Raw genomic sequence first — 24,607 nt, 5'->3', positions numbered from 1 at the left:
ACAAACGGTCTTTTTTAAGACCACACATCTTTAAAAAAACATTTACTTGGCGTCACTACAAGTTAACCGAAGTTAATAAAACTTCTAAATAATGTGCTTAAGAACACTAGCCTACATTTAAAATACTTCCCCATGTGTGTGTGGATTAGCTTCACTTTTCATACGTATTATTAGCTGTACTTGCAGAAAAGACAAGTACATTGATCCATGTTATTGCTTACATTTAACTTAACCCAGCTTTTCACGGAAACACTCCCAGGCAAATTAACCCTACAAAGTATTTCTAAATTTTTTTTGTGTCATATATGACATAGTATCGTATAGCAATAAATGTAACTGTGACAAGACTTTACACATTGTGTAATTTGGAAGCGTGCACAAAGTAATGTTTTAAAAGATTTGTGGCTATAAAAATAGCCGTTTTTGTTGAGCAATGACAACGCTTAACCTCCGAATCCGTAAAGAGTTCTTCCTTGACGTTTTAAGGCATAAACAACATCCATAGCGGTAACGGTCTTGCGTTTAGCGTGCTCTGTGTAGGTTACAGCATCACGAATAACATTCTCTAAGAAAACCTTCAGTACACCTCTGGTTTCCTCATAGATAAGGCCAGAGATACGTTTGACACCACCTCGTCGAGCAAGACGCCGAATAGCAGGTTTTGTGATTCCCTGAATGTTATCACGAAGAATTTTTCGGTGACGTTTAGCACCTCCTTTTCCCAATCCTTTACCTCCTTTTCCGCGTCCAGACATATTGATATAGTTGCGTACAGAACGAGTACAAAAACAACGTTTGAGTTAACAGAATTCAGACAGCTTTAAAAAGAGGCCATAAAATTACCTACTGCTCGTGGAAACACCCTAATTAACCAATAGAGTTGCGTCATTACAAAATGTTCCGAACATTTTGTACATTTTTTTAAGTAAAACTGTAGTTTTTTTAAAAATTCGTGGTCTTAATGTTTCAGTAAGGCAATAAATTTGGCATCGTTGGAATTCGCCAAACCTTCTGCTACTTACTAAAAAAAAAAAAAGTCAAAAGCTTTTGTGTATCAGAAGATACAGCCGTTTTCCCGTAGCCAAAAAACACAGATTTTATAAAAATGTTAAAGTAATGAGCGTAATGTCATTATGCAGCCAATCAGAAATTACTTTCTTAGCACCAATCAAATGGTTTGTTTTGAACCTTAGCTGTCAATCAATATGAGAAATAAAACTTTGGCGCGATAGTGCATTTTAGACCGTCTTGTGTATCCGTACTACATCGACTTCTTAAAATATGGCTCGTACAAAGCAAACTGCACGTAAATCTACTGGAGGAAAGGCTCCACGAAAACAACTCGCCACTAAAGCTGCGAGGAAAAGCGCACCAGCTACTGGAGGAGTGAAAAAACCACATCGTTACAGACCTGGTACAGTTGCTCTCAGAGAAATCAGAAGATACCAGAAGTCAACCGAGCTCTTGATCCGCAAGTTGCCTTTCCAGCGTCTTGTGCGAGAAATTGCTCAGGACTTCAAAACAGATCTGCGATTCCAGAGCACAGCCGTTATGGCTCTGCAAGAGGCTTCTGAAGCGTACCTTGTTGGCTTGTTCGAGGATACTAACTTGTGTGCCATTCACGCAAAACGAGTTACAATCATGCCTAAAGACATCCAGTTGGCAAGAAGAATTCGTGGGGAACGTGCCTAAGCATCTTACCAAACAAAAAACGGCTATTTTTATAGCCACACATCCATAAAAAATATTACGGCTAGCTTTTTATATCAAACTTTGTCCTGCTTTCTGTTTAAATTTTATGCTACATAAAAATTTTATGCTACATAAAGTTTGACAATGTTAAAAATATGAAGGGCAAGAAAAGTAAAAGCAAGAAAATAAGAAATTTAAAAACGAAAATACTTAAACTTAGGGAATCTAATCTTAAATTTACTCTTTTTTAACTGTTTAAGTGACTTAAACAAGTTTAACTTTGTACCAAGATAATGTTTTTTTGTAAATGTGTGGCTATAAAAATAGCCGTTTGTTAATGTAATAGCCAGATACACACAAATTATTTTTTTGCGGTCTTCTTTGCTGCCTTTTTGGGAGTCTTTTTGACCTTCTTTGCTGCAGGTTTTTTAGCAACAGGCTTCTTTGTGGGTTTCTTAGCTGCTGGTTTCTTAGCCGAGGCTTTCTTTGTGGCAGGCTTCTTTGCTGCTTTCTTTGGCGTGCTCTTCTTTGCTGGCTTCTTTTTTGGTGTACTTTTCTTTGCAGTAGGCTTCTTTGCCGTTGGCTTTTTTGCTGCGGCCTTTTTCTTAGGTTTTTCTTTTTTTACCTGACCTAGCTTGAATGATCCAGAAGCACCAGTGCCTTTAGTTTGAATCAAATCGCCTGATGTTACTCCTCGTTTAAGAGCCATTTTCAGATGATGATCTGAGTTTTCAGCAACTTTGTAATTTGCATGAATATATTTTGTAATAGCTTGGCGAGATGAACCACCGCGTTCCTTTAGGGTAGCGATAGCAGCCTTGATCATGTCCACATATTTAGGGTGATCAGCTGTCTTCTTTGCAGCAGGTTTCTTCTTGGGTGCGATTTTCTTTGGAGAAGCTGCTTCACTCATTTTTAATGTTTTCTTACAACAATCCAACGATAAACGATGCTTGTTATCACAGTAGAAGTATACTAAACATTACCGTGTAAATGAGATATAATTTAAGACGGTGCGAAGTATGCGGACGTAAAAGTACCACTCCCGGGAATTGATTTGGCGCGAAAACAGAAATGTGTGTTTCTGTACATCGTATAATGTCCGTTTTGGGTGCCGCGACTATGCGAAAGCATGTTAATTTTTATTTGTAGTACGACGCAATAGTCTGCAAGAGAAGCTGCTGGAGTTTGAGGTCTTCAGCATTACATCTAGTCTGTTAATTTGGGCTTCTTCCGCGCTCGTGTTAGGATTTTCATAAAGCGTTCTTTGGTTTGCGTTGCGTATGTCGGCCTACATCATCGACACGGCCTGTTTCCGGCTATTAGGAGCAATTCATATATTGGGCACTGCGTTTCGACTTTTTTATTAGACCACAGTAAAAAAATTCACTCACAGAAGTCCCTTTCTTTCATGGCTACAAACACGAAGAATTCTGTCGTAAGTAAAACGAATGCGCAAGCCAAAATGACGATGGGGCGAAGTCATAAGCATGGCCCTGTGGCCCAATGGATAAGGCATCTGACTACGAATCAGGGGATTCCAGGTTCGACTCCTGGCAGGGTCGCACTGTCGCATTTCGGCTGCATGGTCTACTGTGTAACGCGCGCGCACGTTCTGGCGTAATGCGTTGATAAACGGAATGTACGCAGACATATTGGAAAGTAATATCACGCACTTAGTATCGTCGCCTTTGTTAGCATTCATGTAAGTTACCATCCACTCGCTACAGTCGCTCTCCATCCTACGGCTAAATCAACAGCCGTGATTTTTACTATGTCGCCGTCCATCCGTACGCGGTGACAGTTGTAAGCTTTACAGTAACGTGACATGCTCCACAAGCAGTTACGGTGTGTGGACGATGCCTATCATGGCAACGCTTGTTCTTTATCGCTTCTCGGCCTAATGGCTAAGATCAAGTGTAGTATCTGTTCTTATCAGTTTAATATCTGGTAGGCCATTCTCTGAATGGTCAGTATATTAATCTGATTTTTGGCCTTGGGTCATGGAGGTGGATTCATTCACGCCGTGACCACGGGTTGCCTTGGTGTTGCACTATTACCGATGGCGGCCCACATAAGCAATAAAAGAATAATAGCAGTCCTCTTTCCGACGGCACTCTGCATAGTCTACGGCGGGAACAAAACGCGTACACTGGGGGAGAATACAGCCTATGCCCCGCGACACGGCAGTTTATAACACACTCAAGCCACAAGCATTAACAAACTTTGAAGGGTACCCTCATGCTACGGTGCAGTTCCAACTCATACTTACCTGACGGGGAAGTAAAGACTGATCAATGAGGGTTTTCTTCCAGAGTGAGGCTCTTGCATTGCACTACGCTTGGGCTGACCTCTGCGATTACTGCAAACGTCAGTAACTCGACCGTACAATTTCTGGTAGTGGGGGCCTGCGTCCGCGCTCGCCCCCTCCTTAAGTCAAAATGAATGAGCTTAGAAAAGTTGCGCGGCCAAATGTCGGTGGTGACTTAAACGCTAAGGTAAAACCTCGCTTGGCTGTTACGAAACGTGATTGCGATATAAGTCCTCGGAAGGCGGCGGAATTTTATTTTATTTGCCATTCCGTCAGGGTTATTGGATGATCGGCAATAGATCGAGTTTGTATGCATTTGAAAGCTCTTTTTTCTCGTACTATCACCTGAAAATGTCGTAGGAAAATGTCATAGGAAACACTTTCAACAACCGCCACGTTCCTTAATTGTTATAACAAGAAATATATCACAGCAAATGAAAATGAAAAGCCTACGACACCGGGAGTTCCCAGGCGGTCCCCCATCCAAGTACTATCCCGGCCCGACGATGCTTAACTTCCGTGATCAGACGAGAACGGGTGTGTTCATCGTGGTATGGCCGTAGACATTAGTAGGTGCAAATACGTGCAATTTATTTTGACGTTGTGATCAAATTTTTTTATTTAATTTCTTTGAGTTACTTAGGACAAGGCGTATGCATGGATTATCTATTAGACTTTAAGGTTATAGTTTTGTGAAAAAAACAATGTTTTTTTAAAGATGTGTGGCTATAAAAATAGCCGTTGTTTTCTGAGTGTAGCGGTTTACTTCTTCTGTCCTTTGTCGTTCTTCTTTGGGAGTAAGACAGCTTGAATGTTTGGCAAAACACCACCAGCTGCAATGGTTACACCGCTCAAAAGTTTGTTTAATTCTTCATCATTACGAACAGCCAATTGTAAATGTCTTGGAATAATCCTAGCTTTTTTGTTGTCTCTTGCTGCGTTACCAGCCAACTCCAATATCTCAGCAGATAAATATTCCAAGACGGCTGCTAAGTAAACTGGTGCTCCAGATCCAATTCGGTTAGCATAGTGCCCTCTACGAAGGAATCTATGCACTCTACCGACTGGAAATTGAAGTCCAGCTCTTGAGGATCTTGTCTTGGCTTTAGCCTTAGCTTTTCCACCTTTTCCACGTCCAGACATAACTGCGATTTGATTTGTAAGTTAATACAAAAACGTACGAATATTTAACGTAAGTGTTAACGAAATAAACTTTACTCGTTTTTTCATCATAAAAATAGGATCGAAATCATGTTTTTTTAACCAATCATAATTAAGTATTAAACAAAAGATTTTTTTTTTAACCAATTAAATTGCGTATCGGCGTTTTCGGATCGAATTCGATCCGATTTTTTTACTTATAAACAAAAAGTTTTGACTTGCAGTTTAATGCTTATTTACAAGTTAAGTAGCAAAAATTTTTAACCATGTCTGACGCAGCAGCTAAAGGAGGAAAACAGGCACCTAAAGTAGCCAAGAAAGGTGAAAAAAGAGCCGGCAAAAAAGGAGGAAAGATTGGTGGAACTGGTGAAAAGAAACGCAAGAGAAAGAGAAAGGAAAGTTATGCTATTTACATCTACAATGTTTTGAAACAAGTTCACCCAGATGTCGGAGTTTCAAGCAAAGCTATGAGCATCATGAACTCATTTGTCAACGACATCTTTGAGCGCATTGCTTCCGAAGCTTCGCGTTTGGCTCTTCAAAACAAAAAGTCGACCATCTCTTCTCGTGAAATTCAAACCGCAGTACGTCTTCTCTTGCCTGGAGAACTTGCAAAACACGCAGTCAGTGAAGGAACAAAAGCCGTCACAAAATACACAAGCAGCAAGTAAACCAACGTCTACCAAACACAAACGGTCTTTTTTAAGACCACACATCTTTAAAAAAACATTTACTTGGCGTCACTACAAGTTAACCGAAGTTAATAAAACTTCTAAATAATGTGCTTAAGAACACTAGCCTACATTTAAAATACTTCCCCATGTGTGTGTGGATTAGCTTCACTTTTCATACGTATTATTAGCTGTACTTGCAGAAAAGACAAGTACATTGATCCATGTTATTGCTTACATTTAACTTAACCCAGCTTTTCACGGAAACACTCCCAGGCAAATTAACCCTACAAAGTATTTCTAAATTTTTTTTGTGTCATATATGACATAGTATCGTATAGCAATAAATGTAACTGTGACAAGACTTTACACATTGTGTAATTTGGAAGCGTGCACAAAGTAATGTTTTAAAAGATTTGTGGCTATAAAAATAGCCGTTTTTGTTGAGCAATGACAACGCTTAACCTCCGAATCCGTAAAGAGTTCTTCCTTGACGTTTTAAGGCATAAACAACATCCATAGCGGTAACGGTCTTGCGTTTAGCGTGCTCTGTGTAGGTTACAGCATCACGAATAACATTCTCTAAGAAAACCTTCAGTACACCTCTGGTTTCCTCATAGATAAGGCCAGAGATACGTTTGACACCACCTCGTCGAGCAAGACGCCGAATAGCAGGTTTTGTGATTCCCTGAATGTTATCACGAAGAATTTTTCGGTGACGTTTAGCACCTCCTTTTCCCAATCCTTTACCTCCTTTTCCGCGTCCAGACATATTGATATAGTTGCGTACAGAACGAGTACAAAAACAACGTTTGAGTTAACAGAATTCAGACAGCTTTAAAAAGAGGCCATAAAATTACCTACTGCTCGTGGAAACACCCTAATTAACCAATAGAGTTGCGTCATTACAAAATGTTCCGAACATTTTGTACATTTTTTTAAGTAAAACTGTAGTTTTTTTAAAAATTCGTGGTCTTAATGTTTCAGTAAGGCAATAAATTTGGCATCGTTGGAATTCGCCAAACCTTCTGCTACTTACTAAAAAAAAAAAAAGTCAAAAGCTTTTGTGTATCAGAAGATACAGCCGTTTTCCCGTAGCCAAAAAACACAGATTTTATAAAAATGTTAAAGTAATGAGCGTAATGTCATTATGCAGCCAATCAGAAATTACTTTCTTAGCACCAATCAAATGGTTTGTTTTGAACCTTAGCTGTCAATCAATATGAGAAATAAAACTTTGGCGCGATAGTGCATTTTAGACCGTCTTGTGTATCCGTACTACATCGACTTCTTAAAATATGGCTCGTACAAAGCAAACTGCACGTAAATCTACTGGAGGAAAGGCTCCACGAAAACAACTCGCCACTAAAGCTGCGAGGAAAAGCGCACCAGCTACTGGAGGAGTGAAAAAACCACATCGTTACAGACCTGGTACAGTTGCTCTCAGAGAAATCAGAAGATACCAGAAGTCAACCGAGCTCTTGATCCGCAAGTTGCCTTTCCAGCGTCTTGTGCGAGAAATTGCTCAGGACTTCAAAACAGATCTGCGATTCCAGAGCACAGCCGTTATGGCTCTGCAAGAGGCTTCTGAAGCGTACCTTGTTGGCTTGTTCGAGGATACTAACTTGTGTGCCATTCACGCAAAACGAGTTACAATCATGCCTAAAGACATCCAGTTGGCAAGAAGAATTCGTGGGGAACGTGCCTAAGCATCTTACCAAACAAAAAACGGCTATTTTTATAGCCACACATCCATAAAAAATATTACGGCTAGCTTTTTATATCAAACTTTGTCCTGCTTTCTGTTTAAATTTTATGCTACATAAAAATTTTATGCTACATAAAGTTTGACAATGTTAAAAATATGAAGGGCAAGAAAAGTAAAAGCAAGAAAATAAGAAATTTAAAAACGAAAATACTTAAACTTAGGGAATCTAATCTTAAATTTACTCTTTTTTAACTGTTTAAGTGACTTAAACAAGTTTAACTTTGTACCAAGATAATGTTTTTTTGTAAATGTGTGGCTATAAAAATAGCCGTTTGTTAATGTAATAGCCAGATACACACAAATTATTTTTTTGCGGTCTTCTTTGCTGCCTTTTTGGGAGTCTTTTTGACCTTCTTTGCTGCAGGTTTTTTAGCAACAGGCTTCTTTGTGGGTTTCTTAGCTGCTGGTTTCTTAGCCGAGGCTTTCTTTGTGGCAGGCTTCTTTGCTGCTTTCTTTGGCGTGCTCTTCTTTGCTGGCTTCTTTTTTGGTGTACTTTTCTTTGCAGTAGGCTTCTTTGCCGTTGGCTTTTTTGCTGCGGCCTTTTTCTTAGGTTTTTCTTTTTTTACCTGACCTAGCTTGAATGATCCAGAAGCACCAGTGCCTTTAGTTTGAATCAAATCGCCTGATGTTACTCCTCGTTTAAGAGCCATTTTCAGATGATGATCTGAGTTTTCAGCAACTTTGTAATTTGCATGAATATATTTTGTAATAGCTTGGCGAGATGAACCACCGCGTTCCTTTAGGGTAGCGATAGCAGCCTTGATCATGTCCACATATTTAGGGTGATCAGCTGTCTTCTTTGCAGCAGGTTTCTTCTTGGGTGCGATTTTCTTTGGAGAAGCTGCTTCACTCATTTTTAATGTTTTCTTACAACAATCCAACGATAAACGATGCTTGTTATCACAGTAGAAGTATACTAAACATTACCGTGTAAATGAGATATAATTTAAGACGGTGCGAAGTATGCGGACGTAAAAGTACCACTCCCGGGAATTGATTTGGCGCGAAAACAGAAATGTGTGTTTCTGTACATCGTATAATGTCCGTTTTGGGTGCCGCGACAATGCGAAAACATGTTAATTTTTATTTGTAGTACGACGCAATAGTCTGCAAGAGAAGCTGCTGGAGTTTGAGGTCTTCAGCATTACATCTAGTCTGTTAATTTGGGCTTCTTCCGCGCTCGTGTTAGGATTTTCATAAAGCGTTCTTTGGTTTGCGTTGCGTATGTCGGCCTACATCATCGACACGGCCTGTTTCCGGCTATTAGGAGCAATTCATATATTGGGCACTGCGTTTCGACTTTTTTATTAGACCACAGTAAAAAAATTCACTCACAGAAGTCCCTTTCTTTCATGGCTACGAACACGAAGAATTCTGTCGTAAGTAAAACGATTGCGCAAGCCAAAATGACGATGGGGCGAAGTCATAAGCATGGCCCTGTGGCCCAATGGATAAGGCATCTGACTACGAATCAGGGGATTCCAGGTTCGACTCCTGGCAGGGTCGCACTGTCGCATTTCGGCTGCATGGTCTACTGTGTAACGCGCGCGCACGTTCTGGCGTAATGCGTTGATAAACGGAATGTACGCAGACATATTGGAAAGTAATATCACGCACTTAGTATCGTCGCCTTTGTTAGCATTCATGTAAGTTACCATCCACTCGCTACAGTCGCTCTCCATCCTACGGCTAAATCAACAGCCGTGATTTTTACTATGTCGCCGTCCATCCGTACGCGGTGACAGTTGTAAGCTTTACAGTAACGTGACATGCTCCACAAGCAGTTACGGTGTGTGGACGATGCCTATCATGGCAACGCTTGTTCTTTATCGCTTCTCGGCCTAATGGCTAAGATCAAGTGTAGTATCTGTTCTTATCAGTTTAATATCTGGTAGGCCATTCTCTGAATGGTCAGTATATTAATCTGATTTTTGGCCTTGGGTCATGGAGGTGGATTCATTCACGCCGTGACCACGGGTTGCCTTGGTGTTGCACTATTACCGATGGCGGCCCACATAAGCAATAAAAGAATAATAGCAGTCCTCTTTCTGACGGCACTCTGCATAGTCTACGGCGGGAACAAAACGCGTACACTGGGGGAGAATACAGCCTATGCCCCGCGACACGGCAGTTTATAACACACTCAAGCCACAAGCATTAACAAACTTTGAAGGGTACCCTCATGCTACGGTGCAGTTCCAACTCATACTTACCTGACGGGGAAGTAAAGACTGATCAATGAGGGTTTTCTTCCAGAGTGAGGCTCTTGCATTGCACTACGCTTGGGCTGACCTCTGCGATTACTGCAAACGTCAGTAACTCGACCGTACAATTTCTGGTAGTGGGGGCCTGCGTCCGCGCTCGCCCCCTCCTTAAGTCAAAATGAATGAGCTTAGAAAAGTTGCGCGGCCAAATGTCGGTGGTGACTTAAACGCTAAGGTAAAACCTCGCTTGGCTGTTACGAAACGTGATTGCGATATAAGTCCTCGGAAGGCGGCGGAATTTTATTTTATTTGCCATTCCGTCAGGGTTATTGGATGATCGGCAATAGATCGAGTTTGTATGCATTTGAAAGCTCTTTTTTCTCGTACTATCACCTGAAAATGTCGTAGGAAAATGTCATAGGAAACACTTTCAACAACCGCCACGTTCCTTAATTGTTATAACAAGAAATATATCACAGCAAATGAAAATGAAAAGCCTACGACACCGGGAGTTCCCAGGCGGTCCCCCATCCAAGTACTATCCCGGCCCGACGATGCTTAACTTCCGTGATCAGACGAGAACGGGTGTGTTCATCGTGGTATGGCCGTAGACATTAGTAGGTGCAAATACGTGCAATTTATTTTGACGTTGTGATCAAATTTTTTTATTTAATTTCTTTGAGTTACTTAGGACAAGGCGTATGCATGGATTATCTATTAGACTTTAAGGTTATAGTTTTGTGAAAAAAACAATGTTTTTTTAAAGATGTGTGGCTATAAAAATAGCCGTTGTTTTCTGAGTGTAGCGGTTTACTTCTTCTGTCCTTTGTCGTTCTTCTTTGGGAGTAAGACAGCTTGAATGTTTGGCAAAACACCACCAGCTGCAATGGTTACACCGCTCAAAAGTCTGTTTAATTCTTCATCATTACGAACAGCCAATTGTAAATGTCTTGGAATAATCCTAGCTTTTTTGTTGTCTCTTGCTGCGTTACCAGCCAACTCCAATATCTCAGCAGATAAATATTCCAAGACGGCTGCTAAGTAAACTGGTGCTCCAGATCCAATTCGGTTAGCATAGTGCCCTCTACGAAGGAATCTATGCACTCTACCGACTGGAAATTGAAGTCCAGCTCTTGAGGATCTTGTCTTGGCTTTAGCCTTAGCTTTTCCACCTTTTCCACGTCCAGACATAACTGCGATTTGATTTGTAAGTTAATACAAAAACGTACGAATATTTAACGTAAGTGTTAACGAAATAAACTTTACTCGTTTTTTCATCATAAAAATAGGATCGAAATCATGTTTTTTTAACCAATCATAATTAAGTATTAAACAAAAGATTTTTTTTTTAACCAATTAAATTGCGTATCGGCGTTTTCGGATCGAATTCGATCCGATTTTTTTACTTATAAACAAAAAGTTTTGACTTGCAGTTTAATGCTTATTTACAAGTTAAGTAGCAAAAATTTTTAACCATGTCTGACGCAGCAGCTAAAGGAGGAAAACAGGCACCTAAAGTAGCCAAGAAAGGTGAAAAAAGAGCCGGCAAAAAAGGAGGAAAGATTGGTGGAACTGGTGAAAAGAAACGCAAGAGAAAGAGAAAGGAAAGTTATGCTATTTACATCTACAATGTTTTGAAACAAGTTCACCCAGATGTCGGAGTTTCAAGCAAAGCTATGAGCATCATGAACTCATTTGTCAACGACATCTTTGAGCGCATTGCTTCCGAAGCTTCGCGTTTGGCTCTTCAAAACAAAAAGTCGACCATCTCTTCTCGTGAAATTCAAACCGCAGTACGTCTTCTCTTGCCTGGAGAACTTGCAAAACACGCAGTCAGTGAAGGAACAAAAGCCGTCACAAAATACACAAGCAGCAAGTAAACCAACGTCTACCAAACACAAACGGTCTTTTTTAAGACCACACATCTTTAAAAAAACATTTACTTGGCGTCACTACAAGTTAACCGAAGTTAATAAAACTTCTAAATAATGTGCTTAAGAACACTAGCCTACATTTAAAATACTTCCCCATGTGTGTGTGGATTAGCTTCACTTTTCATACGTATTATTAGCTGTACTTGCAGAAAAGACAAGTACATTGATCCATGTTATTGCTTACATTTAACTTAACCCAGCTTTTCACGGAAACACTCCCAGGCAAATTAACCCTACAAAGTATTTCTAAATTTTTTTTGTGTCATATATGACATAGTATCGTATAGCAATAAATGTAACTGTGACAAGACTTTACACATTGTGTAATTTGGAAGCGTGCACAAAGTAATGTTTTAAAAGATTTGTGGCTATAAAAATAGCCGTTTTTGTTGAGCAATGACAACGCTTAACCTCCGAATCCGTAAAGAGTTCTTCCTTGACGTTTTAAGGCATAAACAACATCCATAGCGGTAACGGTCTTGCGTTTAGCGTGCTCTGTGTAGGTTACAGCATCACGAATAACATTCTCTAAGAAAACCTTCAGTACACCTCTGGTTTCCTCATAGATAAGGCCAGAGATACGTTTGACACCACCTCGTCGAGCAAGACGCCGAATAGCAGGTTTTGTGATTCCCTGAATGTTATCACGAAGAATTTTTCGGTGACGTTTAGCACCTCCTTTTCCCAATCCTTTACCTCCTTTTCCGCGTCCAGACATATTGATATAGTTGCGTACAGAACGAGTACAAAAACAACGTTTGAGTTAACAGAATTCAGACAGCTTTAAAAAGAGGCCATAAAATTACCTACTGCTCGTGGAAACACCCTAATTAACCAATAGAGTTGCGTCATTACAAAATGTTCCGAACATTTTGTACATTTTTTTAAGTAAAACTGTAGTTTTTTTAAAAATTCGTGGTCTTAATGTTTCAGTAAGGCATCGTTGGAATTCGCCAAACCTTCTGCTACTTACTAAAAAAAAAAAAAGTCAAAAGCTTTTGTGTATCAGAAGATACAGCCGTTTTCCCGTAGCCAAAAAACACAGATTTTATAAAAATGTTAAAGTAATGAGCGTAATGTCATTATGCAGCCAATCAGAAATTACTTTCTTAGCACCAATCAAATGGTTTGTTTTGAACCTTAGCTGTCAATCAATATGAGAAATAAAACTTTGGCGCGATAGTGCATTTTAGACCGTCCTGTGTATCCGTACTACATCGACTTCTTAAAATATGGCTCGTACAAAGCAAACTGCACGTAAATCTACTGGAGGAAAGGCTCCACGAAAACAACTCGCCACTAAAGCTGCGAGGAAAAGCGCACCAGCTACTGGAGGAGTGAAAAAACCACATCGTTACAGACCTGGTACAGTTGCTCTCAGAGAAATCAGAAGATACCAGAAGTCAACCGAGCTCTTGATCCGCAAGTTGCCTTTCCAGCGTCTTGTGCGAGAAATTGCTCAGGACTTCAAAACAGATCTGCGATTCCAGAGCACAGCCGTTATGGCTCTGCAAGAGGCTTCTGAAGCGTACCTTGTTGGCTTGTTCGAGGATACTAACTTGTGTGCCATTCACGCAAAACGAGTTACAATCATGCCTAAAGACATCCAGTTGGCAAGAAGAATTCGTGGGGAACGTGCCTAAGCATCTTACCAAACAAAAAACGGCTATTTTTATAGCCACACATCCATAAAAAATATTACGGCTAGCTTTTTATATCAAACTTTGTCCTGCTTTCTGTTTAAATTTTATGCTACATAAAAATTTTATGCTACATAAAGTTTGACAATGTTAAAAATATGAAGGGCAAGAAAAGTAAAAGCAAGAAAATAAGAAATTTAAAAACGAAAATACTTAAACTTAGGGAATCTAATCTTAAATTTACTCTTTTTTAACTGTTTAAGTGACTTAAACAAGTTTAACTTTGTACCAAGATAATGTTTTTTTGTAAATGTGTGGCTATAAAAATAGCCGTTTGTTAATGTAATAGCCAGATACACACAAATTATTTTTTTGCGGTCTTCTTTGCTGCCTTTTTGGGAGTCTTTTTGACCGTCTTTGCTGCAGGTTTTTTAGCAACAGGCTTCTTTGTGGGTTTCTTAGCTGCTGGTTTCTTAGCCGAGGCTTTCTTTGTGGCAGGCTTCTTTGCTGCTTTCTTTGGCGTGCTCTTCTTTGCTGGCTTCTTTTTTGGTGTACTTTTCTTTGCAGTAGGCTTCTTTGCCGTTGGCTTTTTTGCTGCGGCCTTTTTCTTAGGTTTTTCTTTTTTTACCTGACCTAGCTTGAATGATCCAGAAGCACCAGTGCCTTTAGTTTGAATCAAATCGCCTGATGTTACTCCTCGTTTAAGAGCCATTTTCAGATGATGATCTGAGTTTTCAGCAACTTTGTAATTTGCATGAATATATTTTGTAATAGCTTGGCGAGATGAACCACCGCGTTCCTTTAGGGTAGCGATAGCAGCCTTGATCATGTCCACATATTTAGGGTGATCAGCTGTCTTCTTTGCAGCAGGTTTCTTCTTGGGTGCGATTTTCTTTGGAGAAGCTGCTTCACTCATTTTTAATGTTTTCTTACAACAATCCAACGATAAACGATGCTTGTTATCACAGTAGAAGTATACTAAACATTACCGTGTAAATGAGATATAATTTAAGACGGTGCGAAGTATGCGGACGTAAAAGTACCACTCCCGGGAATTGATTTGGCGCGAAAACAGAAATGTGTGTTTCTGTACATCGTATAATGTCCGTTTTGGGTGCCGCGACTATGCGAAAGCATGTTAATTTTTATTTGTAGTACGACGCAATAGTCTGCAAGAGAAGCTGCTGGAGTTTGAGGTCTTCAGCATTACATCTAGTCTGTTAATTTGGGCTTCTTCCGCGCTCGTGTTAGGATTTTCATAAAGCGTTCTTTGGTTTGCGTTGCGTATGTCGGCCTACATCATCGACACGGCCTGTTTCCGGCTATTAGGAGCAATTCATATATTGGGCACTGCGTTTCGACTTTTTTATTAGACCACAGTAAAAAAATTCACTCACAGAAGTCCCTTTCTTTCATGGCTACAAACACGAAGAATTCTGTCGTAAGTAAAACGAATGCGCAAGCCAAAATGACGATGGGGCGAAGTCATAAGCATGGCCCTGTGGCCCAATGGATAAGGCATCTGACTACGAATCAGGGGATTCCAGGTTCGACTCCTGGCAGGGTCGCACTGTCGCATTTCGGCTGCATGGTCTACTGTGTAACGCGCGCGCACGTTCTGGCGTAATGCGTTGATAAACGGAATGTACGCAGACATATTGGAAAGTAATATCACGCACTTAGTATCGTCGCCTTTGTTAGCATTCATGTAAGTTACCATCCACTCGCTACAGTCGCTCTCCATCCTACGGCTAAATCAACAGCCGTGATTTTTACTATGTCGCCGTCCATCCGTACGCGGTGACAGTTGTAAGCTTTACAGTAACGTGACATGCTCCACAAGCAGTTACGGTGTGTGGACGATGCCTATCATGGCAACGCTTGTTCTTTATCGCTTCTCGGCCTAATGGCTAAGATCAAGTGTAGTATCTGCTCTTATCAGTTTAATATCTGGTAGGCCATTCTCTGAATGGTCAGTATATTAATCTGATTTTTGGCCTTGGGTCATGGAGGTGGATTCATTCACGCCGTGACCACGGGTTGCCTTGGTGTTGCACTATTACCGATGGCGGCCCACATAAGCAATAAAAGAATAATAGCAGTCCTCTTTCCGACGGCACTCTGCATAGTCTACGGCGGGAACAAAACGCGTACACTGGGGGAGAATACAGCCTATGCCCCGCGACACGGCAGTTTATAACACACTCAAGCCACAAGCATTAACAAACTTTGAAGGGTACCCTCATGCTACGGTGCAGTTCCAACTCATACTTACCTGACGGGGAAGTAAAGACTGATCAATGAGGGTTTTCTTCCAGAGTGAGGCTCTTGCATTGCACTACGCTTGGGCTGACCTCTGCGATTACTGCAAACGTCAGTAACTCGACCGTACAATTTCTGGTAGTGGGGGCCTGCGTCCGCGCTCGCCCCCTCCTTAAGTCAAAATGAATGAGCTTAGAAAAGTTGCGCGGCCAAATGTCGGTGGTGACTTAAACGCTAAGGTAAAACCTCGCTTGGCTGTTACGAAACGTGATTGCGATATAAGTCCTCGGAAGGCGGCGGAATTTTATTTTATTTGCCATTCCGTCAGGGTTATTGGATGATCGGCAATAGATCGAGTTTGTATGCATTTGAAAGCTCTTTTTTCTCGTACTATCACCTGAAAATGTCGTAGGAAAATGTCATAGGAAACACTTTCAACAACCGCCACGTTCCTTAATTGTTATAACAAGAAATATATCACAGCAAATGAAAATGAAAAGCCTACGACACCGGGAGTTCCCAGGCGGTCCCCCATCCAAGTACTATCCCGGCCCGACGATGCTTAACTTCCGTGATCAGACGAGAACGGGTGTGTTCATCGTGGTATGGCCGTAGACATTAGTAGGTGCAAATACGTGCAATTTATTTTGACGTTGTGATCAAATTTTTTTATTTAATTTCTTTGAGTTACTTAGGACAAGGCGTATGCATGGATTATCTATTAGACTTTAAGGTTATAGTTTTGTGAAAAAAACAATGTTTTTTTAAAGATGTGTGGCTATAAAAATAGCCGTTGTTTTCTGAGTGTAGCGGTTTACTTCTTCTGTCCTTTGTCGTTCTTCTTTGGGAGTAAGACAGCTTGAATGTTTGGCAAAACACCACCAGCTGCAATGGTTACACCGCTCAAAAGTTTGTTTAATTCTTCATCATTACGAACAGCCAATTGTAAATGTCTTGGAATAATCCTAGCTTTTTTGTTGTCTCTTGCTGCGTTACCAGCCAACTCCAATATCTCAGCAGATAAATATTCCAAGACGGCTGCTAAGTAAACTGGTGCTCCAGATCCAATTCGGTTAGCATAGTGCCCTCTACGAAGGAATCTATGCACTCTACCGACTGGAAATTGAAGTCCAGCTCTTGAGGATCTTGTCTTGGCTTTAGCCTTAGCTTTTCCACCTTTTCCACGTCCAGACATAACTGCGATTTGATTTGTAAGTTAATACAAAAACGTACGAATATTTAACGTAAGTGTTAACGAAATAAACTTTACTCGTTTTTTCATCATAAAAATAGGATCGAAATCATGTTTTTTTAACCAATCATAATTAAGTATTAAACAAAAGATTTTTTTTTTAACCAATTAAATTGCGTATCGGCGTTTTCGGATCGAATTCGATCCGATTTTTTTACTTATAAACAAAAAGTTTTGACTTGCAGTTTAATGCTTATTTACAAGTTAAGTAGCAAAAATTTTTAACCATGTCTGACGCAGCAGCTAAAGGAGGAAAACAGGCACCTAAAGTAGCCAAGAAAGGTGAAAAAAGAGCCGGCAAAAAAGGAGGAAAGATTGGTGGAACTGGTGAAAAGAAACGCAAGAGAAAGAGAAAGGAAAGTTATGCTATTTACATCTACAATGTTTTGAAACAAGTTCACCCAGATGTCGGAGTTTCAAGCAAAGCTATGAGCATCACGAACTCATTTGTCAACGACATCTTTGAGCGCATTGCTTCCGAAGCTTCGCGTTTGGCTCTTCAAAACAAAAAGTCGACCATCTCTTCTCGTGAAATTCAAACCGCAGTACGTCTTCTCTTGCCTGGAGAACTTGCAAAACACGCAGTCAGTGAAGGAACAAAAGCCGTCACAAAATACACAAGCAGCAAGTAAACCAACGTCTACCAAACACAAACGGTCTTTTTTAAGACCACACATCTTTAAAAAAACATTTACTTGGCGTCACTACAAGTTAACCGAAGTTAATAAAACTTCTAAATAATGTGCTTAAGAACACTAGCCTACATTTAAAATACTTCCCCATGTGTGTGTGGATTAGCTTCACTTTTCATACGTATTATTAGCTGTACTTGCAGAAAAGACAAGTACATTGATCCATGTTATTGCTTACATTTAACTTAACCCAGCTTTTCACGGAAACACTCCCAGGCAAATTAACCCTACAAAGTATTTCTAAATTTTTTTTGTGTCATATATGACATAGTATCGTATAGCAATAAATGTAACTGTGACAAGACTTTACACATTGTGTAATTTGGAAGCGTGCACAAAGTAATGTTTTAAAAGATTTGTGGCTATAAAAATAGCCGTTTTTGTTGAGCAATGACAACGCTTAACCTCCGAATCCGTAAAGAGTTCTTCCTTGACGTTTTAAGGCATAAACAACATCCATAGCGGTAACGGTCTTGCGTTTAGCGTGCTCTGTGTAGGTTACAGCATCACGAATAACATTCTCTAAGAAAACCTTCAGTACACCTCTGGTTTCCTCATAGATAAGGCCAGAGATACGTTTGACACCACCTCGTCGAGCAAGACGCCGAATAGCAGGTTTTGTGATTCCCTGAATGTTATCACGAAGAATTTTTCGGTGACGTTTAGCACCTCCTTTTCCCAATCCTTTACCTCCTTTTCCGCGTCCAGACATATTGATATAGTTGCGTACAGAACGAGTACAAAAACAACGTTTGAGTTAACAGAATTCAGACAGCTTTAAAAAGAGGCCATAAAATTACCTACTGCTCGTGGAAACACCCTAATTAACCAATAGAGTTGCGTCATTACAAAATGTTCCGAACATTTTGTACATTTTTTTAAGTAAAACTGTAGTTTTTTTAAAAATTCGTGGTCTTAATGTTTCAGTAAGGCAATAAATTTGGCATCGTTGGAATTCGCCAAACCTTCTGCTACTTACTAAAAAAAAAAAAAGTCAAAAGCTTTTGTGTATCAGAAGATACAGCCGTTTTCCCGTAGCCAAAAAACACAGATTTTATAAAAATGTTAAAGTAATGAGCGTAATGTCATTATGCAGCCAATCAGAAATTACTTTCTTAGCACCAATCAAATGGTTTGTTTTGAACCTTAGCTGTCAATCAATATGAGAAATAAAACTTTGGCGCGATAGTGCATTTTAGACCGTCTTGTGTATCCGTACTACATCGACTTCTTAAAATATGGCTCGTACAAAGCAAACTGCACGTAAATCTACTGGAGGAAAGGCTCCACGAAAACAACTCGCCACTAAAGCTGCGAGGAAAAGCGCACCAGCTACTGGAGGAGTGAAAAAACCACATCGTTACAGACCTGGTACAGTTGCTCTCAGAGAAATCAGAAGATACCAGAAGTCAACCGAGCTCTTGATCCGCAAGTTGCCTTTCCAGCGTCTTGTGCGAGAAATTGCTCAGGACTTCAAAACAGATCTGCGATTCCAGAGCACAGCCGTTATGGCTCTGCAAGAGGCTTCTGAAGCGTACCTTGTTGGCTTGTTCGAGGATACTAACTTGTGTGCCATTCACGCAAAACGAGTTACAATCATGCCTAAAGACATCCAGTTGGCAAGAAGAATTCGTGGGGAACGTGCCTAAGCATCTTACCAAACAAAAAACGGCTATTTTTATAGCCACACATCCATAAAAAATATTACGGCTAGCTTTTTATATCAAACTTTGTCCTGCTTTCTGTTTAAATTTTATGCTACATAAAAATTTTATGCTACATAAAGTTTGACAATGTTAAAAATATGAAGGGCAAGAAAAGTAAAAGCAAGAAAATAAGAAATTTAAAAACGAAAATACTTAAACTTAGGGAATCTAATCTTAAATTTACTCTTTTTTAACTGTTTAAGTGACTTAAACAAGTTTAACTTTGTACCAAGATAATGTTTTTTTGTAAATGTGTGGCTATAAAAATAGCCGTTTGTTAATGTAATAGCCAGATACACACAAATTATTTTTTTGCGGTCTTCTTTGCTGCCTTTTTGGGAGTCTTTTTGACCTTCTTTGCTGCAGGTTTTTTAGCAACAGGCTTCTTTGTGGGTTTCTTAGCTGCTGGTTTCTTAGCCGAGGCTTTCTTTGTGGCAGGCTTCTTTGCTGCTTTCTTTGGCGTGCTCTTCTTTGCTGGCTTCTTTTTTGGTGTACTTTTCTTTGCAGTAGGCTTCTTTGCCGTTGGCTTTTTTGCTGCGGCCTTTTTCTTAGGTTTTTCTTTTTTTACCTGACCTAGCTTGAATGATCCAGAAGCACCAGTGCCTTTAGTTTGAATCAAATCGCCTGATGTTACTCCTCGTTTAAGAGCCATTTTCAGATGATGATCTGAGTTTTCAGCAACTTTGTAATTTGCATGAATATATTTTGTAATAGCTTGGCGAGATGAACCACCGCGTTCCTTTAGGGTAGCGATAGCAGCCTTGATCATGTCCACATATTTAGGGTGATCAGCTGTCTTCTTTGCAGCAGGTTTCTTCTTGGGTGCGATTTTCTTTGGAGAAGCTGCTTCACTCATTTTTAATGTTTTCTTACAACAATCCAACGATAAACGATGCTTGTTATCACAGTAGAAGTATACTAAACATTACCGTGTAAATGAGATATAATTTAAGACGGTGCGAAGTATGCGGACGTAAAAGTACCACTCCCGGGAATTGATTTGGCGCGAAAACAGAAATGTGTGTTTCTGTACATCGTATAATGTCCGTTTTGGGTGCCGCGACTATGCGAAAGCATGTTAATTTTTATTTGTAGTACGACGCAATAGTCTGCAAGAGAAGCTGCTGGAGTTTGAGGTCTTCAGCATTACATCTAGTCTGTTAATTTGGGCTTCTTCCGCGCTCGTGTTAGGATTTTCATAAAGCGTTCTTTGGTTTGCGTTGCGTATGTCGGCCTACATCATCGACACGGCCTGTTTCCGGCTATTAGGAGCAATTCATATATTGGGCACTGCGTTTCGACTTTTTTATTAGACCACAGTAAAAAAATTCACTCACAGAAGTCCCTTTCTTTCATGGCTACAAACACGAAGAATTCTGTCGTAAGTAAAACGAATGCGCAAGCCAAAATGACGATGGGGCGAAGTCATAAGCATGGCCCTGTGGCCCAATGGATAAGGCATCTGACTACGAATCAGGGGATTCCAGGTTCGACTCCTGGCAGGGTCGCACTGTCGCATTTCGGCTGCATGGTCTACTGTGTAACGCGCGCGCACGTTCTGGCGTAATGCGTTGATAAACGGAATGTACGCAGACATATTGGAAAGTAATATCACGCACTTAGTATCGTCGCCTTTGTTAGCATTCATGTAAGTTACCATCCACTCGCTACAGTCGCTCTCCATCCTACGGCTAAATCAACAGCCGTGATTTTTACTATGTCGCCGTCCATCCGTACGCGGTGACAGTTGTAAGCTTTACAGTAACGTGACATGCTCCACAAGCAGTTACGGTGTGTGGACGATGCCTATCATGGCAACGCTTGTTCTTTATCGCTTCTCGGCCTAATGGCTAAGATCAAGTGTAGTATCTGTTCTTATCAGTTTAATATCTGGTAGGCCATTCTCTGAATGGTCAGTATATTAATCTGATTTTTGGCCTTGGGTCATGGAGGTGGATTCATTCACGCCGTGACCACGGGTTGCCTTGGTGTTGCACTATTACCGATGGCGGCCCACATAAGCAATAAAAGAATAATAGCAGTCCTCTTTCCGACGGCACTCTGCATAGTCTACGGCGGGAACAAAACGCGTACACTGGGGGAGAATACAGCCTATGCCCCGCGACACGGCAGTTTATAACACACTCAAGCCACAAGCATTAACAAACTTTGAAGGGTACCCTCATGCTACGGTGCAGTTCCAACTCATACTTACCTGACGGGGAAGTAAAGACTGATCAATGAGGGTTTTCTTCCAGAGTGAGGCTCTTGCATTGCACTACGCTTGGGCTGACCTCTGCGATTACTGCAAACGTCAGTAACTCGACCGTACAATTTCTGGTAGTGGGGGCCTGCGTCCGCGCTCGCCCCCTCCTTAAGTCAAAATGAATGAGCTTAGAAAAGTTGCGCGGCCAAATGTCGGTGGTGACTTAAACGCTAAGGTAAAACCTCGCTTGGCTGTTACGAAACGTGATTGCGATATAAGTCCTCGGAAGGCGGCGGAATTTTATTTTATTTGCCATTCCGTCAGGGTTATTGGATGATCGGCAATAGATCGAGTTTGTATGCATTTGAAAGCTCTTTTTTCTCGTACTATCACCTGAAAATGTCGTAGGAAAATGTCATAGGAAACACTTTCAACAACCGCCACGTTCCTTAATTGTTATAACAAGAAATATATCACAGCAAATGAAAATGAAAAGCCTACGACACCGGGAGTTCCCAGGCGGTCCCCCATCCAAGTACTATCCCGGCCCGACGATGCTTAACTTCCGTGATCAGACGAGAACGGGTGTGTTCATCGTGGTATGGCCGTAGACATTAGTAGGTGCAAATACGTGCAATTTATTTTGACGTTGTGATCAAATTTTTTTATTTAATTTCTTTGAGTTACTTAGGACAAGGCGTATGCATGGATTATCTATTAGACTTTAAGGTTATAGTTTTGTGAAAAAAACAATGTTTTTTTAAAGATGTGTGGCTATAAAAATAGCCGTTGTTTTCTGAGTGTAGCGGTTTACTTCTTCTGTCCTTTGTCGTTCTTCTTTGGGAGTAAGACAGCTTGAATGTTTGGCAAAACACCACCAGCTGCAATGGTTACACCGCTCAAAAGTTTGTTTAATTCTTCATCATTACGAACAGCCAATTGTAAATGTCTTGGAATAATCCTAGCTTTTTTGTTGTCTCTTGCTGCGTTACCAGCCAACTCCAATATCTCAGCAGATAAATATTCCAAGACGGCTGCTAAGTAAACTGGTGCTCCAGATCCAATTCGGTTAGCATAGTGCCCTCTACGAAGGAATCTATGCACTCTACCGACTGGAAATTGAAGTCCAGCTCTTGAGGATCTTGTCTTGGCTTTAGCCTTAGCTTCTCCACCTTTTCCACGTCCAGACATAACTGCGATTTGATTTGTAAGTTAATACAAAAACGTACGAATATTTAACGTAAGTGTTAACGAAATAAACTTTACTCGTTTTTTCATCATAAAAATAGGATCGAAATCATGTTTTTTTAACCAATCATAATTAAGTATTAAACAAAAGATTTTTTTTTTAACCAATTAAATTGCGTATCGGCGTTTTCGGATCGAATTCGATCCGATTTTTTTACTTATAAACAAAAAGTTTTGACTTGCAGTTTAATGCTTATTTACAAGTTAAGTAGCAAAAATTTTTAACCATGTCTGACGCAGCAGCTAAAGGAGGAAAACAGGCACCTAAAGTAGCCAAGAAAGGTGAAAAAAGAGCCGGCAAAAAAGGAGGAAAGATTGGTGGAACTGGTGAAAAGAAACGCAAGAGAAAGAGAAAGGAAAGTTATGCTATTTACATCTACAATGTTTTGAAACAAGTTCACCCAGATGTCGGAGTTTCAAGCAAAGCTATGAGCATCATGAACTCATTTGTCAACGACATCTTTGAGCGCATTGCTTCCGAAGCTTCGCGTTTGGCTCTTCAAAACAAAAAGTCGACCATCTCTTCTCGTGAAATTCAAACCGCAGTACGTCTTCTCTTGCCTGGAGAACTTGCAAAACACGCAGTCAGTGAAGGAACAAAAGCCGTCACAAAATACACAAGCAGCAAGTAAACCAACGTCTACCAAACACAAACGGTCTTTTTTAAGACCACACATCTTTAAAAAAACATTTACTTGGCGTCACTACAAGTTAACCGAAGTTAATAAAACTTCTAAATAATGTGCTTAAGAACACTAGCCTACATTTAAAATACTTCCCCATGTGTGTGTGGATTAGCTTCACTTTTCATACGTATTATTAGCTGTACTTGCAGAAAAGACAAGTACATTGATCCATGTTATTGCTTACATTTAACTTAACCCAGCTTTTCACGGAAACACTCCCAGGCAAATTAACCCTACAAAGTATTTCTAAATTTTTTTTGTGTCATATATGACATAGTATCGTATAGCAATAAATGTAACTGTGACAAGACTTTACACATTGTGTAATTTGGAAGCGTGCACAAAGTAATGTTTTAAAAGATTTGTGGCTATAAAAATAGCCGTTTTTGTTGAGCAATGACAACGCTTAACCTCCGAATCCGTAAAGAGTTCTTCCTTGACGTTTTAAGGCATAAACAACATCCATAGCGGTAACGGTCTTGCGTTTAGCGTGCTCTGTGTAGGTTACAGCATCACGAATAACATTCTCTAAGAAAACCTTCAGTACACCTCTGGTTTCCTCATAGATAAGGCCAGAGATACGTTTGACACCACCTCGTCGAGCAAGACGCCGAATAGCAGGTTTTGTGATTCCCTGAATGTTATCACGAAGAATTTTTCGGTGACGTTTAGCACCTCCTTTTCCCAATCCTTTACCTCCTTTTCCGCGTCCAGACATATTGATATAGTTGCGTACAGAACGAGTACAAAAACAACGTTTGAGTTAACAGAATTCAGACAGCTTTAAAAAGAGGCCATAAAATTACCTACTGCTCGTGGAAACACCCTAATTAACCAATAGAGTTGCGTCATTACAAAATGTTCCGAACATTTTGTACATTTTTTTAAGTAAAACTGTAGTTTTTTTAAAAATTCGTGGTCTTAATGTTTCAGTAAGGCAATAAATGTGGCATCGTTGGAATTCGCCAAACCTTCTGCTACTTACTAAAAAAAAAAAAAGTCAAAAGCTTTTGTGTATCAGAAGATACAGCCGTTTTCCCGTAGCCAAAAAACACAGATTTTATAAAAATGTTAAAGTAATGAGCGTAATGTCATTATGCAGCCAATCAGAAATTACTTTCTTAGCACCAATCAAATGGTTTGTTTTGAACCTTAGCTGTCAATCAATATGAGA

The 24,607-nt window shown here is 40.2% G+C and overlaps 1 protein-coding gene and 16 non-coding genes across 17 annotated transcripts; 12 read left to right on the top strand and 5 right to left on the bottom strand.

Moving 5' to 3' along the window:
- The first annotated feature begins 3,184 nt into the window (after positions 1 to 3,184).
- Positions 3,185 to 3,257, top strand: Trnar-acg (transfer RNA arginine (anticodon ACG)). The gene has a single exon. It is a non-coding gene; the product is annotated as a tRNA-Arg (tRNA).
- Positions 3,258 to 3,579: 322 nt separating this feature from the next.
- Positions 3,580 to 3,771, top strand: LOC130661104 (U2 spliceosomal RNA). The gene has a single exon (XR_008988300.1). It is a non-coding gene; the product is annotated as a U2 spliceosomal RNA (small nuclear RNA).
- Positions 3,772 to 3,956: 185 nt separating this feature from the next.
- On the top strand, positions 3,957 to 4,121 carry LOC130660056 (U1 spliceosomal RNA). The gene has a single exon (XR_008987258.1). It is a non-coding gene; the product is annotated as a U1 spliceosomal RNA (small nuclear RNA).
- A 328-nt stretch (positions 4,122 to 4,449) lies between these two features.
- On the bottom strand, positions 4,450 to 4,568 carry LOC130658099 (5S ribosomal RNA). Its single transcript, XR_008985316.1, has one exon. It is a non-coding gene; the product is annotated as a 5S ribosomal RNA (ribosomal RNA).
- Positions 4,569 to 9,036: 4,468 nt separating this feature from the next.
- Positions 9,037 to 9,109, top strand: Trnar-acg (transfer RNA arginine (anticodon ACG)). The gene has a single exon. It is a non-coding gene; the product is annotated as a tRNA-Arg (tRNA).
- A 322-nt stretch (positions 9,110 to 9,431) lies between these two features.
- LOC130661103 (U2 spliceosomal RNA) lies at positions 9,432 to 9,623 on the top strand. Its single transcript, XR_008988299.1, has one exon. It is a non-coding gene; the product is annotated as a U2 spliceosomal RNA (small nuclear RNA).
- Positions 9,624 to 9,808: 185 nt separating this feature from the next.
- LOC130660055 (U1 spliceosomal RNA) lies at positions 9,809 to 9,973 on the top strand. Its single transcript, XR_008987257.1, has one exon. It is a non-coding gene; the product is annotated as a U1 spliceosomal RNA (small nuclear RNA).
- Positions 9,974 to 10,301: 328 nt separating this feature from the next.
- On the bottom strand, positions 10,302 to 10,420 carry LOC130658097 (5S ribosomal RNA). The gene has a single exon (XR_008985315.1). It is a non-coding gene; the product is annotated as a 5S ribosomal RNA (ribosomal RNA).
- Positions 10,421 to 13,642: 3,222 nt separating this feature from the next.
- LOC130656171 (histone H1-delta-like) lies at positions 13,643 to 14,299 on the bottom strand. The gene has a single exon (XM_057459000.1). The coding sequence runs from the start codon at positions 14,295 to 14,297 to the stop codon at positions 13,746 to 13,748; it is 552 nt and encodes a 183-aa protein (XP_057314983.1). The 5' UTR covers positions 14,298 to 14,299; the 3' UTR covers positions 13,643 to 13,745.
- Positions 14,300 to 14,876: 577 nt separating this feature from the next.
- On the top strand, positions 14,877 to 14,949 carry Trnar-acg (transfer RNA arginine (anticodon ACG)). Its single transcript has one exon. It is a non-coding gene; the product is annotated as a tRNA-Arg (tRNA).
- Positions 14,950 to 15,271: 322 nt separating this feature from the next.
- On the top strand, positions 15,272 to 15,463 carry LOC130661490 (U2 spliceosomal RNA). The gene has a single exon (XR_008988682.1). It is a non-coding gene; the product is annotated as a U2 spliceosomal RNA (small nuclear RNA).
- A 185-nt stretch (positions 15,464 to 15,648) lies between these two features.
- LOC130660053 (U1 spliceosomal RNA) lies at positions 15,649 to 15,813 on the top strand. The gene has a single exon (XR_008987256.1). It is a non-coding gene; the product is annotated as a U1 spliceosomal RNA (small nuclear RNA).
- A 328-nt stretch (positions 15,814 to 16,141) lies between these two features.
- LOC130658096 (5S ribosomal RNA) lies at positions 16,142 to 16,260 on the bottom strand. The gene has a single exon (XR_008985314.1). It is a non-coding gene; the product is annotated as a 5S ribosomal RNA (ribosomal RNA).
- A 4,468-nt stretch (positions 16,261 to 20,728) lies between these two features.
- Positions 20,729 to 20,801, top strand: Trnar-acg (transfer RNA arginine (anticodon ACG)). The gene has a single exon. It is a non-coding gene; the product is annotated as a tRNA-Arg (tRNA).
- Positions 20,802 to 21,123: 322 nt separating this feature from the next.
- Positions 21,124 to 21,315, top strand: LOC130661102 (U2 spliceosomal RNA). Its single transcript, XR_008988298.1, has one exon. It is a non-coding gene; the product is annotated as a U2 spliceosomal RNA (small nuclear RNA).
- Positions 21,316 to 21,500: 185 nt separating this feature from the next.
- Positions 21,501 to 21,665, top strand: LOC130660052 (U1 spliceosomal RNA). Its single transcript, XR_008987255.1, has one exon. It is a non-coding gene; the product is annotated as a U1 spliceosomal RNA (small nuclear RNA).
- A 328-nt stretch (positions 21,666 to 21,993) lies between these two features.
- Positions 21,994 to 22,112, bottom strand: LOC130658095 (5S ribosomal RNA). The gene has a single exon (XR_008985313.1). It is a non-coding gene; the product is annotated as a 5S ribosomal RNA (ribosomal RNA).
- Positions 22,113 to 24,607: the final 2,495 nt, after the last annotated feature.

This window comes from Hydractinia symbiolongicarpus, chromosome 9, assembly GCF_029227915.1.
Source record: "Hydractinia symbiolongicarpus strain clone_291-10 chromosome 9, HSymV2.1, whole genome shotgun sequence".
Lineage (NCBI taxonomy): Eukaryota > Metazoa > Cnidaria > Hydrozoa > Anthoathecata > Hydractiniidae > Hydractinia > Hydractinia symbiolongicarpus.
Note: the sequence above shows the minus strand (reverse complement) of the source record. Positions and strands in the feature narration are given on the sequence as shown.